The sequence below is a fragment of the Lepus europaeus genome, chromosome 14 (genome assembly GCF_033115175.1).
Source record: "Lepus europaeus isolate LE1 chromosome 14, mLepTim1.pri, whole genome shotgun sequence".
NCBI classification, from domain to species: domain Eukaryota; kingdom Metazoa; phylum Chordata; class Mammalia; order Lagomorpha; family Leporidae; genus Lepus; species Lepus europaeus.
The window spans coordinates 74,310,492-74,328,863 of NC_084840.1; the positions used below are offsets into that span (position 1 = coordinate 74,310,492).

Consider the following 18,372-nt stretch of genomic DNA (forward strand, 5'->3'; position numbering starts at 1 on the left):
GCACTATGAGAATTAAAGAGCTGTTTGAAACTAAAATGTGAAACTCAGTAGAGAAAGTTGAGCAAATACCACAGATTTTCAATTAAAAAAATAGTCGGGAAAATTAGGTATTTTAAGAAGATCTAACATTTGAGTGAATACTAGAAGGAAAGAAAACGGAGGTGAAGAAATCAGCAGTAATTCTAGAAAATTCTAGAAAATGTCTCAGAACTGAAGAGTGTGAATTTCAGTTTGGAAAGAAGCTACTCTGTCTCCAGAGTAGATGGCCGCTGGACACCACAGTGTGAGATTTCAGGTTATGTGAAGACCCAGGCCTTCGGCTAGTATCAGACAGCAGTGGAAGATAGAAGGTCATAGTGAGGAGCCATCCAAGTTCTGGGGGAGGGTCCTTTTCCAAGCCTGGAAGTCTTAACCCCCCTAGACCATTGAGTAAAGTGGGAGAGAAGGTTAACGGCGGTGTTGGCAGTACAAGGCCTTGGAAGTTTTCCTTCTAAGTAAATCCTTTCTTAGGTGGCTCTTGGAGACCTTCTTGCATCAACAGGGAGGAGATCCAGGGGACGGGGGGAGGCAGGAGAGATGCTGAAGGAGGGAGGCGAGGTGAGTTATCTGGGGACACCTGTGCTCCAGGCCTGGACACAGCAGAGAAGGCTGTGGGAGACATTGCTTCAGGAGGAAGCTCATGAAATACCTGTTTACCCTGCTGTGTGGAGAGGAGCTCTGGATCACTGACTAGAGAGTCAGGGCCCTGGAAATCATAAGACTGTGGTTGTCCTCGGGGAGAAGTTGTGTAAGAAAGCAGAGGTCACCCCAGGCCAGCTGCATGGCTTGGCGGTGCAGTAAGGCAATCACTTCTGTGAAGAGAGCAAGTGCGGCTGCAAGTCGGGAGGGAGTGCTGGTGACCACGTGGCCTCATGGGGTAATGACCGGAACTGCAAAGTGGAGAAGTGACATTTATTCCAGAAACAATCCTTTCAAGTTCAAAGTGGTTGCCCCTGGGCATAGGAAAAGGGAGATCGCTTTGGGGCACGGGTGGTTATATATAAGCATCATGGAATTGTTTGGCTTTGTCAATTAGATGCAGACATGACTTGGATATATAAAAAAACAAATCACCTGCTGACAGTGAAGGGCATAATGAGAAATGTTGTCCTCTTTTATATTCCAGAGAGCAGAGGCCTAGGAAAATACTTTTTCCAGGGTACTTGGATCCATTTAAGAGAAAGGCTCAGCCACAAATCACATGAACAGTTTTTTTTTTTTTTTTTCCCCCAAAGATTTATTTATTTGAAAGTCAGAGTTACAGAGAGAGGCCTTCCATCCTCTGGTTCACTCCCCAACTCCTACAATGACCAGGACTGAGCCAGGAGGCAGGAGCCTCATCTGGGTCATGGCCCAAGTGCTTGGGCCATCCTCTGCCACTTTCCCAGGCACATTAGCAGGGAGCTGGGTCTGAAGTGGAACCACTGGGACTTGAACCCATGGCACTCCAATATGGTATGCTGGTGTCCCAAGTGCAGGATTAACCCACGGTGCTACAATGCTAGTGATGCTATGGATAGTTTAAATGAGAGCTTAGAGCCCGTACTGAGTACAATATTAGCACTTTAAATATCCTGATTACAAGATTATTTAAAAAGGAGTTCAGTATTTGTTAGGATTGAAATTGATGCAGTAATCTTGGAGTGAACAAAAGAGCCTCACTAACTCAGAGCAACCTTCCTCTGTCTTTCGCTTTGCTATTCATGGGGCTGGCACCTGTCTGAGCCCACTTGGCTCTGGGGAGTGATGACAAAGGCTTGACTCTTCCACTAATCCTGCGATCTTCCCGCTGGCTAGGAGTTTAGTGATTTGGCCATGTCTAACTCCAAGGGACGGTGGGAAATGTCTGTGTTGGTTATCCTGTTAATCTTTTTTTTTTTTATTTTTTAAAGATTTATTTATTTCTTTGGAAGCCATAACGATAGGGAGAAGGAGAAGGGAGGGAGAGGGACAGAGAAGGAGCAGGATGGGGAAGCGGGGAGGGAGGGAGGGAGAGAGAGATCTCCCTTCCACCAGGTCACTCCCCCAATGCTTACCACAACCAGGTCTCTGTAGGCTGGAGCTAGTAGCCAAGAACTCCTTCTGAGTCTTCCACCTGGGTGGCAAAGACCCAAGTGCTTGGGCCATCTCCTGTTGCCTTCCCAGGTACATTAGCAAGAAGCTGGATTGCATGTGGGGTGTGGGGTGCCTGCCTCACAACTGGTGGCTTAAACCACCGTGCCCTGGTGCCAGTCCAGCCAGTTACTCAGAGGACAAAATGGGTATGAGTGTAAGAGAAGATGGGAGTCTCTGACACATACTAGTGTCTCCCTGTCTGTGCTTCCAGACATGTTGTATTCACAGTAGATCATATGGTGGTGATAAAGCCATGAGAGACTGACTTCTCACGTCCTTTATAAATCTGCCTTGAATGCACCCAAGTTTAATTATTGCTTAACCAAGAGGCATCTGGGAATGAATGGCATCCTAGTTTCTGTTTCTCTGGCTTTTCTCAAAATTAAAGGAAAGTTCAGTGCACTGAAATGAAGCCCTAAGAGGTTCTTAGTTGATAAAGATAGGATGTAAACAGCCAAAGGGTAGAAATGGATTATTAACTGGGATTCAGGGAGAGAAAGATGAGCTCAGAGGTGCAGTATATTTGAACGTGAATTCCCCAAGTGTTACAGAAGTTAATTCTAAATCTTGAAATCTGCTAGCAGTTAGGCTTGTGGTGTCTTCGGATGGGAGAAGTCATTTCAAGAATGCAGCAAATCGATAGATTTGACTAGGTTATAAAGACATTCTGTATGTCCAGAGAAACCGTGCAAGGGAAGATATTTGCGATCGTTTTGGGAGATAAAATACTTAGGACTCATAAAGGTGCATGAAAGATGCCAGTGGAGTTAAGATGAGAGAAGGGTTGTAGAAGAATTGCAGATTTCAGAGGCAGGCTACTCTTTTGTGGTAATCCACTTGGAAAAGGTTTAAGGCTGCAGTGTGTATAGCTGAGCAGAACATTGTGTTTGGACGTCTTCAGGCATCCCTGCTCGTCCAAGTGTAAATGAGTAGAGCAGCCCTGGCAGCGCTGTAACAGCACGAGTCGCGACCTTTATATTCCAGGATCTGTTCCCAGTCATGTCACTTCTGGGATTCCCTGTTAAGGAGACATCAGAGATGTAGGGTTTCTGGCTGGAGATGGTGACCACCGGACTGCTTATAATGGTGATACTTTAAACAAAACAACTTAAGTCTAGACACGGTAAATAAATTACCCTATTCATATTATAATGAACATTATGCATCCATCTCAAGTCATCTTTTTCACTTGGGGAGGTGTATGTAATGTTAGATAAATAAGGGCTTACAATGATAAATTCTACATGAATATCCCAACACACACACACACACACACACAACAGAGAGACTATTAGGAGGAGATACTACAAATACAAAAGTGATTATGTCCATGTGTTAGAATTATAACTGATTTTTATTTAATCTTCTAGATCATTTTATTTCCCAAGATTTTGACTGACACTGTCTATCTTTGATAGGAAGGCAAAAGGTAAATGTGGGAAAAGCCCAAGTATGATATGCCATTTGCCAAAGTAAATAAACTTTGTAGGATGTAAAAGAAACTTAGTGTAAATGGAATTGTCACTTGTCCTTGCAGAGTAATGTGAGATTTAACCCTGCCACTCCATTCATCTGGCTCTCTCTTTGGTGTGTATATCCTTACCCTTGAGTTCTGTTAAAAATGATTGATTTGGTGTATTTAAATCAATGGTTTACTTTGTAAACTAGGTAACCTCTCTGTAGTGTCTGCTTAGAGGCAAAGAGAAAAGGAATTGAGTCACTAAGGAGTCCTCAGGATTTTATTTATTTGGGGCAGGGAGAAAGAGCTCTCCCATCTACTCCTTCAGTCCCCAAATGCCCATAATGACTGGGGCTGGTCCAGGTGCAGATCTGGGAGCTGGGAACCTAATCCAGGTTTCTCATACAGACGGCAGGAACCCAGTTACTGCCGCCTTTTAAGGTCTCCATCAGCAGGAAGTTGAAGTCAGGAGCCAGAGCCAGGAATTGAACTCAGGTGTTCCAATGTGGAATGCGGGAATAGTAACCATTAGGCTAAACGCCCACTCCTGTGCCTTGGACTTTAGCAACTTTTTGTCCCATTTGATAAGTGTCATATCAGGCACTGATACTTAACTGTTTACTTGATAATTACATTCAGGGGCTTTTTTTCAGTTTTGCTGATGTGGAATGATTTTCTTGAATTTATAAATTTTTTTAAAGATTTATTTATTTATTTGAAAGGCAGAATTACAGAGAGGCAGAGGCAGGGAGGGAGAGAGAGAGAAAGAGAGAGAGAGAGAGAGAGGTCTTTCCTCCACTGGTTCACTCCCCAGATGGCCGCAGTTATGGGAGCTGTGCCAATATGAAACCAGGAGCCAGGAGCTTCTTCGTGGTCTCCCATACGGGTGCAGGGGCCCAAGGACCTGGGCCATCTTCTACTGCTTTCCCAGGCCATAGCAGAGAGCCAGATCAGAAGAGGAGCAGCCGGGACTTGAACCATTGCCTATATGGGATGTCGGCACTACAGATGGCAGCTTTACCCATTATGCCAGAGTGCTGGCCCCATTGACTTTATAAATAAATGAGAAAAGGAAATAGCTTTAGTATGACACACATAACTTGGCGTCTAAGTTTGCTTCTCTTTGAAATTACATTGATATAAAAATATAGCACATTCAATAAGAACTGGCTGTGTTAGGAAGTTTGCCATGAATCATTTGTGGACTGTTAGTGAGAAACTGTTAATACAGTTCATTTAGGTTTTAAAATTCCTGCGTTCTCTTTAAAAGTAACTTGACATTATTAAAATACAGCTTTTAAGGGAGCCAAGAATTGATGGTTATTGGGGGGCATGTTCCAAACTCTGAAATATGGCTTAGCAAATGCAGCCATTTAGTTGAGCTCTCTGCTGTGACAGCCACTAGCCGCATATGACTATTTAAACTCGAATTCATTCAAATTAAGTTCAGATCCTCAGTTGCACCAGCTCCATTTCAAGGGTTTAATGACACCATGTAGCTAGTGTTAATTTATTGAACTGCACAGATAGAGAAAGTTTGTGTTTGGTGCAGTGCTTAAAATGTGGCCTGCATCCCATTTTAGAGTGGCAGGATTCACATCCTGCCTCTGTTCCCGATTCCAGCTTCCTGCTGTTGCTCTCCCTAGGCAGCAGCAGGTGATGTCTCTAGCAGTTGGGTCCCTGCCACCCATGTGGATTGAGTTTCCAGCTCCTGACTTCTGCCTGGCACAGCCCCAGCTGTTGCAAGCATTTAGGGAGTGAACCAGTAGATGGGAATCCCCATCTCCGTTTCTCTCTCAAATAAATAAACGAAAGGCAAAAGAAAGTTCCACTGGTCTTGGTCCGTACGGACCTCGAGTCATTCCAATTAAGTAATAAGATCTCAATAATTTCAGGTAAGTGTTAGAGTAGTATTTTGGGAGAGTTCTTCATTTGCTTACTCCCTAACAAGACCTTGGGTAGCCTATGCTAAAGTTAGTCATATTCTTTGATAGACCTTGGATGAAAGGAGACAAGGAGGGGTTGAAAGAATGCTCATTGTATTGAATTTGGCTCACGTTGCTGAGTGCAGGAAATATTGGTACACAGTTAACACTGAAACCCCTGGTAGAGTCGTAGGATTGTGGATTTGGGATGAGTCTTTGATGGCATCTAATGAAGCTTTTTCTTATTTAACTGATGAAAAGTTTGAAAAACAGAGGTTAAGTGACCAGTTTAAGTCACACAGCTAGGTAGTGGCTTTGACTCTCCCTACTTCCAAGTTCACAGCTCTCTTCACTGGGCCAACACAACCTTTGTGAGCAGGTCCAGTGCCATAGTTCTATTGTTTCTCAGCTTTAGAGACAGGAGGAATCACTTATAGTAGAAGTAACTTTACACAGAAGCACAGAGTTGCCGTGGCTCAACAGGCTAATCCTTTGCCTTGCGGTGCCGGCACACCGGGTTCTAGTCCCGGTCGGGGCGCCGGATTCTATCCTGGTTGCCCCTCTTCCAGGCCAGCTCTCTGCTATGGCCTGGGAAAGCAATGGAGGATGGCCCAAGTCCTTGGGCCCTGCACCTGCATGGGAGAGCAGGAGAAGCACCTGGCTCCTGGCTTCGGATCAGCGCAATGCGCTGGCCGCAGTGCGCCAGCCGCAGCTGCCATTGGAGGGTGAGCCAGCGGAAGGAAGACCTTTCTCTCTGTCTCTCTCACTGTCCACTCTGCCTGTCAAAAAAAAAAAAAAAAAAGCAAAAGCACAGAGTGTGTTCTGGACAATAAGAAGTTCTTTTTTTTTTTTTTTTTTTTTTTTGACAGGCAGAGTTAGTGAGAGAGAGAGAGAGACAGAGAGAAAGGTCTTCCTTCCGTTGGTTCACCCCCTAAATGGCCGCTACAGCTGGCGCGCTGCGCCGATCTGAAGCCAGGACCCGGGTGCTTCCTCCTGGTCTCCCATGTGGGTGCAGGGCCCAAGCACTTGGGCCATCCTCCACTGCACTCCCAGGCCACAGCAGAGAGCTGGACTGGAAGAGGAGCAACCAGGACAGAATCCAGCGCCCCAACCGGGACTAGAACCCGGTGTGCCGGCACCGCAGGCGGAGGATTAGCCTAGTGAGCTGCGGCGCTGGCCAAGCAGTTATTTTTCAAAAGCCCAGCCCTTGAACCTTCTATGTCTTTGGAAAAAAAAATCCTGTTTTAATTAATAGACAATTTTACCTTTGGTTTCAAAATTCCGTATACTTTAGGAATCAAACAGAACTATTCTTTTTTTCTACAAAACCGTTTCGGGACTTTGAAAAAGATTTTTTTTTTAAATATTCTTTTTGATTTTACAAAGCATGTGGATTGATCAGTTGTCACCAGTAAGACTTACCTCCCTCCCCCACAAAAAAACTCATTGACAGTAAATAGAAATTCCTGTGAAATGGTTTGCCATTCTCATATTTCAGCTCTTGCCCTCCAGAATTATCAATTTCCATAGGTAGTGCCTAGGTTCCATTAGTTACTGAGAGGTAGCTGGAGACAGTGAGCTCATTTATTCTAGAAGTTGTGGCTGTGTGCTGTGAAAAGATCGCATTTCGCTGGACTAGTTCTACCGCGTTCTGCTGACGCTACCTTTCAGATAACTCCTTGGCTTGTTTCCTTCGTTGTTTTCCTAGCTGTCTTAGCTCAGACCCCCGTTTGCACTGCCTTGTTCTCAGTCTGTTCCCGTCCAGACATCCTGTGTGTCTGTCCTGTGGCTGCTGGAGCAGGAATCCTTTGAAAGCAAATCTGGATTTTTGCTTCCTGGAAGGACACCCTATAGTGTCCCCCCAAGCTTTGTGTTCAGGTAATGCTTTTCTGAGGCCTTACCTGATCCTCACCTCCATGATTATCATCCCTTCCTTTGGCTCACCTGCTCTTCTCACTTTGTTTTTTCTTTCTTTCTTTCTTTCTTTTTTTTTTCCTTTTTTTTTTTTTTTTGACAGGCAGAGTGGACAGTGAGAGAGAGTCAGAGAGAAAGGTCTTCCTTTTGCCGTTGGTTCACCCTCCAATGGCCGCCACGGTAGGCGCGCTGCGGCCAGCGCACCGCGCTGATCTGATGGCAGGAGCCAGGTGCTTCTCCTGGTCTCCCATGGGGTGCAGGGCCCAAGGACTTGGGCCATCCTCCACTGCACTCCCTGGCCACAGCAGAGAGCTGGCTTGGAAGAGGGGCAACCGGGACAGGATCAGTGCCCCGACCGGGACTAGAACCCGGTGTGCCGGCGCCGCAAGGCGGAGGATTAGCCTAGTGAGCCACAGCGCCGGCCCTGTTTTTTTTTTTTCTACAGCAGTTAACCTTCCAACAGGCCATAGAGCTTACTGTTTGTTATTTTATGGATTGGGTATTTTCCACAATTAAGATATCATCTCTACTAGGTCAGATCTCCCCTCCTTGTTTCTGATGCCTTTTTTATTTTTAAGGATTATTTATTTATTTGAAAGAGTTACAGAGAAAGAGAAGGAGAGACAGAGAGAGGGATCCTTCATCCATTGCTTCACTTCCCAAATGGCCACAATGGCTGGGGCTGGGCCAGGCTGAAGACAGGAGCCAGGAGCTTCTTCTGGGTCTCCCACGTGGGTGCAGGAGCCCAAGGACTTGAGCCATCCCCCACTGCTTTCCCAGGCCATACCAGAGAGCTGGATCAGGAGTGGAGTAGCCAGGACTCGAACTGGTGACCGAATTGGTATGCCGGTGCTTTAGGCGATTACCCCTTGCATGTCTTCCAGTGCCTAGAATGGCGCCTGACACTTGAGCCCTGGGGGAGCAGTAGATAATTGGGAGTGAATGGGAATGATTCTGCTCACCTAAGGGGTCCTGCTTTGCATCCTTCATACAGAGACCCCGTAATCCTGTTTGATCTCTGGGTTTCCTGTTGTCATTGGCTCATCTGGCTATTTCCTCTTGAGTCCTCATTTGCAGTTCTACTTCTCGTCTGATGTTCTGTTCCACTTCTGTGCGTCCTTGGCACCCCCATGCCCACCTCTGTAGTGACTTGGGTTCCGTTTTGGACTTCTGGATTAGGCTGCTCCGATATATCAGTCAAAGGTGTTTCCATGTCTGTTTCCGTTGCCTGCTGTAGTGCCTGGCCTACCTAAATCAGTTGAGAATGAAATTAGATCCCTAGCTCTCACCATCCATAAAAACCACCCTGGGGCCAGTGTTGAAGCATATCAGGTTAAGCTGCTACCTGTGACACCAGCATTAAGTATGGGTGCCAGTCTGACTCCTGGCTGCTTCACTTCTGATCCAGCTCCCTGCTAATGCACCTGGCAAAGCAATGGAAGATGGCCCAAGTGCTTGGGCCACTGTACCTATGTATGAGACTTGGATAAAGCTTCTGACTCCTGACTGTTGCAGCCATTTGGGGAGTGAACCAGCAGATGGAAGATCTGTCTCTGTGTCTCTCCCTCTCTCTCTGTTAAATCTGCATTTAAAATAAATAAATCAATCTTTAAAAAAAATGATGACAAAGAGTGGGAAATGTTAATTACCCCGATTTGATTAGTATGTGTTGTTACATGTATTGAAAATGTTAATTTTTGCCGGCGCCGCGGCGCACTTGGCTAATCCTCCGCCTGTGGTGCCGGCAGCCTGGGTTCTAGTCCCGGTTGGGGCACCGGATTCTGTCCCGGTTGCCCCTCTTCCAGTCCAGCTCTCTGTTGTGGCCCAGGAAGGCAGTGGAGGATGGCCCAAGTGCTTGGGCCCTGTACCTGCATGGGTGACCAGGACGAAGCACCTGGCTCCTGGCTTCAGATAGGCGCAGCATGCCGGCCATAGCGGCCATTTGGAGGGTAAACCAATGGAAAAGGAAGACCTTTCTCTCTCTCTCTCTCTAACTCAGCCTGTCAAAAAAAAAAAAAAAAAAGAAAAGAAAAGAAAATGTTAATTTTTAACATTTTTTTTAAAAAGTAGAGTGAATACAAGTACTTAACAGTTTTTTTTTAAGATTTACTTTATTTATTTGAAAATCTGAGTTACACAGAGAGAAAAGGTAAGGCAGAGAGAGAGAGAGAGGTCTTCCATCCACTGGTTCACTCCCCAATTGGCTGCATTGGCCAGAGCTGTGCTGATCCAAAGCCAGGAGCCAGGAGCTTCCTCCGGGTCTTACACGCGGGTGTAGGGGCCCAAGTCCTTGGGCCATCTTCTACTGCTTTCCCAGGCTACAGCAGAGATCTGAATCAGAAGTGGAGCAGCCGGAACTCAAACTGGTGCCCTATGGGATGCCGGCACTGCAAGGGGCAGCTTTACCACTATGCTGGAGTGCTGGTCCCAAGTCGTTAACCAACTGCATCATATGAAATTGCAAACATGTGGGAGAGGGAAGTACATCTGAACGGTTAAGGGATTGTGTGTGTTCAAATCCCTCTCCGCTAACTCTCCAGCGGTGTGATCCTGGGCACGCTATGTCACTCCTTAGGTTCCTTATCTCTAATATGGTGACAGGAAGAAGACCTACATCTCAGGATTATTATGGGGAAGTCAATGAGCTCCTAGGGTACTTAGTAATCACCGCCACGTGTTGGTGAAATAAAACAAAGGGGAGGGTATGCCTGCTGGCATTCTCACTGTTTCTGTTTGTCGTGGCAGAGGCGTCTCCTCTTAGCAGTAGCTGTCCTGTGATGCCAGCTGCTCCCTGTGGGAGTTCTCTCCCCTGTGCTTGTTGGTGGCTGGGTGTTGGGTTGCACGGACACGCTTGCTTAGCACCCCAGTGGTTTGCTTGCGGATTGTGTCAGCAGTTGCTCCCAAGATCTGGGACCACAGAGACACACTGTGGGTACTGGTACCCTCTGTGAAGTTCAGGATTAGGATACAGAGCTTGGAAGTCCCCCGGCAGCCTCCTCCTGCACCCTGCCTCACACTACCCCCTGGTTGTGCTGCTGTGAGCAGTCCCGTGGGGAGGATGCCTCTGGAGGCATGAGGGGCGGGCTCCTTCATGATGCTTTGACAGCTGACAGTGGATATTGGTGAATGTTTCCGTCTGTGCCAGCTTCTCGAATGGGTTCGTTTTGCTGAAAGAGTGACCACTCTTCGTAGACTGGCATGTGTCTGCTGTGTGTACACCTGCAGGTCTGTCCTCCAGCCATGTTGGTTGTTTTTAGCAAACTGATGTCCATGGGCTGAAATGACTCAACCCTGATGGTAAATTGCTGTTTACTGACGTTTTCCTCAATAACGTTAGATAGAAGCCACCTACCCATTGGACACGACCCTTTATCTGGTGGTGTTTCCTAGCTCAGCTCATTGAGTGAGCCTGGGTTCGCATCTTTCCTGGGGATGCGTTTTCCCACACAGTCTCCTAGGCGCACGCTTCTGCAAGGGCTGAGATGAGCGCTTGCTTTAACTTGCTTTCTCTGTTCTGAGTGAGCACACGTAAAGGCGTCCTTGGGTATGGTGTGGACCTGTCCTCGATGTGATTTTTCAAACAAATCAAAGAAACCATTCTGTGCGCAGCCCTCTGCCTTTGCCCGAAGCTCTCAGGTTTTCAGCAGCAGTCCTGATTGACACTGTTTGATGTCTGCACCTGGAACTGCATGCCCTCACCCTGGCTTCACATGGTGTGCAGGGCCCCTGTGCCCAGACAGTGTGGAATGGATGGAGGATAATCGAGTTGTTTACAGGTGCCTGTGGGTTTGACTGTCATTCTGTTTGCCTGTTGCTGAACTCATCGTTGTAGTAGCAAGATGCCTACGTTGCTCTTTAATGAACCAGTCTAAGTATGTTTATAGCCCCTGTTTTAAAATAGGTATTTTCCTGTCTCTGTATTTTGATTGAGAAATAGCTTTGTATCCTCCCCACAGTGTCTGGTGTAGTATTTTCTATACAACAGGTGGATAATTATGTATGTGTTGTGTTCAATTTAGGTGCTATGTGCTTGGTACATTTCCAGTCTTTTTCTGGCTAGTTTTTTGGCATCAATTTCCAATCCTCACCCCCACCCCTGTTACACAAACGATTTTAACACACTCTTTCATGAATCGTCAGTTTTGACAAAACCACACAGTCATTTTCAGGAATAGCACCGAAAGGGTGTAGGTATGTGCAGGTGTTTGTAGGGCTGTGTTGTGTGAAGGGTGTGGTGTTCTTAACAGATATTTTACTAGTATGTGCATCGCAGACTGTTCCAGTGATAGGTATAGGGGCACTGCATTTTTGCTCTGCTCACTCTCTCTTTATGGTTTGGTGTGTTTTAAAATTCTATCTGTATGTGAAACCAGAGAGAGCGTTGAATGAATGAAGGATTGAAAGCACCATGTGGTTGTGTCTCCCTGCCAGAGCCTGGATGGCTGCTTGTTACTGGTGACTGCTGTCACATGGACCTTGATGTTAGTGAACTGGACGGCGTGATTCTGTGAGAACCAGCTGTCATTCGACCTCTTTTTCCATCATTGCATCAGAATAGCAGAGCTATTACAGGGAATGCCATGTTCTCATTTCTGATGTGTAGAAAAGCATACTATTTGCGAATACTGATATTTTGGTTTTGGTACCACATCACTTGTGACACATGAGGACTTTTGATTGTTGAACAGATTTCAATTTTTATTTTATTTGGGAAAGAGAGAGAGAGAGAGAGAGAGAGAGAGAGAGAGAGATGGAGGAGTATCTTCCATCCACTGGTTCACTTCCCAAATGTTCACAACAGCCAGGGTCGAAGTCCAGAGCCTGGAACTCCATCTGGGTGTCCGATATGGGTGGCAGGGAACCGTTGCTTCCCAGGGTGCATAAGCAGGAAGCTGGAGCAGGAAGCAGAAGAGGGATTCCATCCCAGGCTCTCTGGGACAGGAGTTGGGTGTCCCAAATGGTGCCTTAACTGTTGCACCAAATGCCTGCCCCCTGCAGAAGGTCTTACTGCGCTGGGAGCTGTGCGTGGGGTGCTGAGGTTGAGGTGGGTTTGTTGCTCCACAAGATCAATGGAGAGGCAGAGAACGTGACCCAGCATCACCATGATGGATTGGGGATTGAAACAGAGGTTCTTGGTTGTTGGTGAAAAATGTGTCCGTCCTTATGGGGTCTGTACAAAATAGATTTTTTTTCTTTTTCTTTTTCTTTTATTTTTGGCTATGGAGTTGACTTTGTGTAGAGATGGACTTGTTAGGCTCTGTTCCAGTATTTTCTTTCTTTCTTTCTTTTTTTTTTTTTTTTGACAGGCAGAGTGGATAGTGAGAGAGAGAGAGAGAGAGGTCTTCCTTTTTGCCGTTGGTTCACCCTCCAATGGCCACTGCGGCCGGCGCATCGCACTGATCCGAAGCCAGGAGCCAGGTGCTTCTCCTGGTCTCCCATGGGGTGCAGGGCCCAAGCACTTGGGCCATCCTCCATTGCCTTCCTGGGCCACAGCACAGAGCTGGCCTGGAAGAGGGAACCGGGATAGACTCCGGCGCCCCAACCGGGACTAGAACCCCGTATGCCGGTGCTGCAAGGCGGAGGATTAGCCTGTTAAGCCACGGCGCCGGCCCCCCAGTATTTTCTGTTCTCAGCATTACACTGTATGCTAAATGTCGATGTCACAATGAGTTGGGAACGACTTTGGAGAGCTTGCAAGTTAATTAATGTAACCTGCTCTTTTTTGTTTTTTGATTGCCTTAGGTAATTCTTCCCACAGGATGAATTAAGACCGGAGGACTCTCTCACTCATCAGGAATGGAGAGCAGTTTGTCAGTTTCCAACATGCAGGATCCTTCGTCTTCACCCTTGGAAAAGCACCTCGGCCCAGCCAATGGAGATGGAGATCTTGACTCAGGTAGGATCTTGTTCTCCAGCTCCATCCAGCGTTTTGATGTATCAATCAGTATCTTATGCATTTCTAGATCTCACCTACTGCCAGAGTGTGCTGTTCTATTTCTAAGGAGATAGCAGCTTTAAAGTTATGCAAAGATTGGGTCACGATTGATAATGACTGTGTGAGACAGTGCAGTGAGGTGACAGTTATCGCTTCCGCATCTCAGTGGCTTAAGCCTGTGCATGTCGATACATCGTTACCTTTCTCCAGCACACACACATGGTGCTCAGTTTAGCCTAGTCGCTGGGTACCATTCTACAGTGCCGATGCACAGGTTTGCTGTGACAGGCGAGGGCAGAGCCGGAGAGTCTTGAACCAGCAGTTCTGTTCCCTAGCTCAGAAGAGACAAATGCCAGTTTTGCTTGCAACTACTCAGCCGGAAGTTTGTCCCATGTTTCTGCCACTACAAAAGAGGCAGGGAGATAGACTTTGTCTCCCATGTGCGAGGGAGAGGGGTGGGAGAATCAGATCTGCCTGCACAAAGGATGCTGCTGATATGAGATGCTCCCCAGATGTTGAGCACATCTTCCAGGAAAATAGGCAACATGAAGGAAATTGAGGTCATGTGAATTTGTCATATGGTATTTTTCACTTTACGAAATCAGAAAGGACATAAACAAACAAAAACACAAGAACACTGCCTTTGATTGAATTTAATGTTTAAGCCATGGATTTATAAGTGCATCTTTTTCTGAATACACGAGGGATTCATTTACAAAGGCTGCTTAAAAAAACTGTACTCTTTATACATAACTGTAAATCCGATAGGATAACTTACATTGCTGACTTATAAACATTTGCTTTGGGGGATTTATGGAAAATACATTGCTTGTTTACTCAGTGGGAAATTTAACCATTTCCCATGGAAGCTGCCAAATTTGTCTTCACATTTTGACGAGAACAGTCAACGATGGAGATTTCTTGATTGCACTGAACTTAGTACGTTAGAGTTCTCAAATTTTATCTCAATCTGGAGAACCCTGACGCAGGCAGATGCCTTAATATGTTGAATTTCGTTACTACCCATGTCAAAATCAGCTCAGTTGTCCTCTTTTGAGTTTTTCTACACAAAGGTAGGAGCAAGCAAAAAAATCTCTTTTCCCCCAACCATTGTCCCCTAACGGAAACCTGGAAATTCTCTCTCGAGAAGGCACAGTCCCATAGGCTGAAAGTTCACCCTCGTCGTTCTGTGATTGCAGTGAGGAGAAGCCTCTTTAGAAGGTCTCTTGCGTGCCCAGAGAGGTTCTTTGTCCATCCGTGGAGTTCCTGAGCTTTCCTTGTGCTTTCGCAGTACATCATCCCCACACACCCTGTGTGCATTACTGTGTCATTTTCTTTTCTTTTCCTTTTTTTAAAGATTTATTTTATTGATTTCAAAGACAGAGTTCCAGAGAGAGGTAGAGACAGAGAGAGAGGTCTTCTATCCGCTGGTTCACTCCCCAGATGGCTGCAATGGCCGGAGCTGCACTGATCCGAAGCCAGGAGCCAGGAGCTTCTTCCAGGTCTCCCACGTGGGTGCAGGGCCCAAGGACTTGGGCCGTCTTCTACTGCTTTCCTAGGCCATAGCAGAGATCTGGATAGAAAGTGGAGCAGCCAAGACTAGAACCGGTGCCCATATGGGATGCAGGCACGTCAGGCCAGGGCTTTAACTTGCTACACCACAGCGCCGGCCCCTACTGTGTCATTTTCAATGCTGGGTTTTCCAAACTGAATAAAAGCTAACTGTGCCTTGGCTTTTCATTTTCGTGTAGCCGAGATACATTTAAGTGGGTTCCAAAGCTCATGAATGATCATCTGGCGTCCAGATAATTGTTTGCACTGACAGCTCTTTGAGGATGTGGTTGCTCTATGGAAAGTCTGGGGCAAGCGTCATTTCATCCTCTGGGGCATCCCATGCGGAGAGCCTACCCTGTACTTCTTACTTCCGGGCTAGTGCCTTGCTTTTGGGTGGAGGATGGCGTATATCATTTAAGGCATTCAGATAGAAGTAATATGTATATTTTAAACTACATTTTTAAAAGATTTATTTATTTTATTTGAAATAATATATATCTTAAAGTATATATATATATTTACAGATTTATTTTATCTAAAAGTCAGTTACAGAGAGAGAGAGAGAGCGAGAGAGGGAGAAAAGAGACAGAGATCTTCCATTTGTTGGTTCATTCCCCAAATGGCTGCAGTGGCTGGAGCTGGGCCCATCTGTAGTCAGGAGCCAGGTGCTTCTTCTGGGTCTCCCACATGGGTGCAGGGGCGCAAGCACTTGGGCCATCTTCTTTCTTCTTCTGCTTCCCACCTGCATTAGCAGGGAGCTGGATCAGAAATGGAGTGGCCGGAACTTGAACAGGCCCCCATATGGGATGCTGGCGCTGCAGGTGGTAACCCAATGTGCTGGCCCCCAGAAATAATTTTTTAATTATTATTATTATTATTATTATTATTATTATTTTTAGAGAGGGGGTAGAGAGGGAGAAAGAGAGAGAGAGGAAAGAGGAGAGAGAGAGAATAAGCTCCCATCTGCTGGTTCACTCCCCAAAGGCCTGCAAAGGCCCATGGCTTGAAGCCAAAGCTGGGAGCTGGGAACAGAGTCCAGGCTTCCTATGAGGGTGGCAGGATGCTGGAATCAGGAGCAAAGCTAGGACTTGAACCCAGGCACTTCGGTATGGGATGCTGGTGTCCTGAGCAGTGTCTAAATCATTAGGCCAACCACCCATCCCAGAAACAATACTTCTAAATAGCTCTAAATTTTATTTACAGTTTTCAGATAATGGTCCTGACTTCTTTTCCTCCCCTATATGTCTATCTTTCTTCTTGGAATTTCTATATGTTCTTTTGGATGGTGCTACAAAGACAGGCACTTTAACTTAATTTATTTAAGATTAATCCACTGATTGATTAACTGACTTGAAAAGCAGAGTCAGAGAGAGAGAGAGAGAGAGAGAAAAGAGAGAGAGAGGAGAGAGACTAGAGAGAGATCTTCCATTTATTGGTTTACTCCACAAATGGCTACAATAATTGGAACTGGGCCAGCCCAAAGCCAGGAAACTGGAACTCTATCCTGGGTGGCAGGAGCCCACATATTTGGACCATCTTTCACTGCTTCCTTTTTTTTTTTTTTTTCTTTTTTTTTGGACAGGCAGAGTGGATAGTGAGAGAGAGACAGAGAGAAGGGTCTTCCTTTTTGCCGTTGGTTCACCCTCCAATGGCCGCTGCAGCCGGCACATCTCGCTGATCCAAAGCCAGGAGCCAGGTGCTTCTTCTGGTCTCCAATGTGGGTGCAGGGCCCAAGCACTTGGGCCATCCTCCGCTGCCTTCCCGGGCCATAGCAGAGAGCTGGCCTGGAAGAGGGGCAACCGGGATAGAATCTGGCGCCCCAACCGGGACTAGAACCTGGTGTGCCAGTGCTGCAAGGCGGAGGATTAGCCTGTTAAGCCACGGCGCCGGCCATTTCACTGCTTTCTAAGGTGCATTAGCAAGGAGCTAAATTGAAAGTGAAGCAGCCAGGACATGAACTGGCACTCCCATATGGGATGCTGACATCGCAAGTGCCCTTAACTTGTGCTAGGATGTTGGGCCTCAAGGCAGGCTCTTTTGAAGATGAAACAAGGAGGGGCACTGTGGTGTAGTAGGTTAAGCCTCTGCCTGTGGAGCTGGCATCCCATTTGGGCACCATTTCATGTCCCAGCTGTTCCTCTTCCCATCCAGCTCCCTGCTAATGGCCTGGGAAAGCAGTGGAAGATGGCTCCGAGTGCTTGGGTCTCTGCACCCTTGTGGGAAACCTGAAGAAACTCCTGGCTCCAAGCTTCGGATCCACTCAGCCATTTGGGGAGTGAACCAGCAGATGGAAGACTTCTCTTTCTATCTTTCTCTCTCTTGTCTGTGACTGCCTCTCAAATAAATAAATAAATCTGTTAAAAAAAAAAAATTCCAAAACAAACTTAAAGCATGGTCTGAAACTTTGTAGAGCACAGAGGCTGACTTCATTCTGGAAACTCAAATTTAGTTCAGAGCATTTAAATTGTGAATACCTTGGTGAAGTATGATTTGTGAAATATCTTATTTTTTTTCAACTTCTTAATACATAAAATATTTTCACTTCTACAGTCACCTGTGTATGTGTGGATATTTGTTTCTGGGACCTAGTGGGACATGCTTAGGGCTGTGCAGAATCTTGTTGCTTGAGGGTATTTTCCTGGTAAGAGTTTGCAGATGATGGTCAGATGTTTGGCCTAATAGTTAAAATGCTGCTTAAGGGGCTGGTGCTGTGGCATAATGGGCTAAGCCTCCAGCTATGGCACTGGCATTGCATATATGTGCGAGTTCATGTCCTGGATGCTCCTCTTCTGATCCAGCTTTCTGCCTATGGCCTGGGAAAGAAGTGGAGAATGGCTTAAGTGCTTGGGCCTTTGCACCTGTGTGGGAGACCTGGAGGAAGCTCTTGGCTCCTGGCTTCGAATCTGACCAGCTCTGGTTGTTGAGGCCATCTGGGGAGTGAACCAGTGGATGAAGACCTCTCTCTCTGTCTGTAACCCTACCTCTCAAATAAATAAATAAATAAATAAAACAAAATAAAGTGCTGCTTTAGACCTCACAGCCCATGTCTTAGTGCCTGGATCTGATTCTTTTGTCTCTGGCCAGCATTTTCGGCTTCCTGCCGACCTAGATCCTGGGAGATGGCAGGTGATGGCTTATGGAAGGGTTCCTGCTACCCAAGAGTGAAACTTGGATTCAGTTACCAGCTTCTGGCTTCAGCCTGGCCCAGTCCTGGCCCTTGTGGGCATTTGAGGGAGTGGACCAGCAAATGGGAGTTCTCTTTGTCTCTCTGGCCCTCAAACCAAAAAAGAAAAGAAAAACAAACAAAACAAGTTTGCAGATGAGATGTACATATCAGAAGTTCAAGAGCAGGCAAGTTCAGTGCTCTGCTGTTTCTACACTGACTTGCAAGTGATGGACAGTGGCAGGCATTCAGCATTTGGAGTCCTTTA

At 46.4% G+C, this 18,372-nt stretch overlaps 1 protein-coding gene across 5 annotated transcripts in view; it reads left to right on the forward strand.

Moving 5' to 3' along the window:
* Positions 1–18,372, forward strand: part of SFMBT2 (Scm like with four mbt domains 2) — a 259,960-nt gene that overhangs the window by 19,468 nt on the left and 222,120 nt on the right. For all 5 annotated transcript variants that reach the window (XM_062210951.1, XM_062210948.1, XM_062210952.1 and 2 more), the window contains exon 2: positions 13,195–13,348. In XM_062210951.1, the coding sequence (XP_062066935.1) occupies positions 13,249–13,348 (100 nt within the window). In that variant the 5' untranslated portion in view covers positions 13,195–13,248. The remainder of the gene's footprint in view (positions 1–13,194; positions 13,349–18,372) is intronic.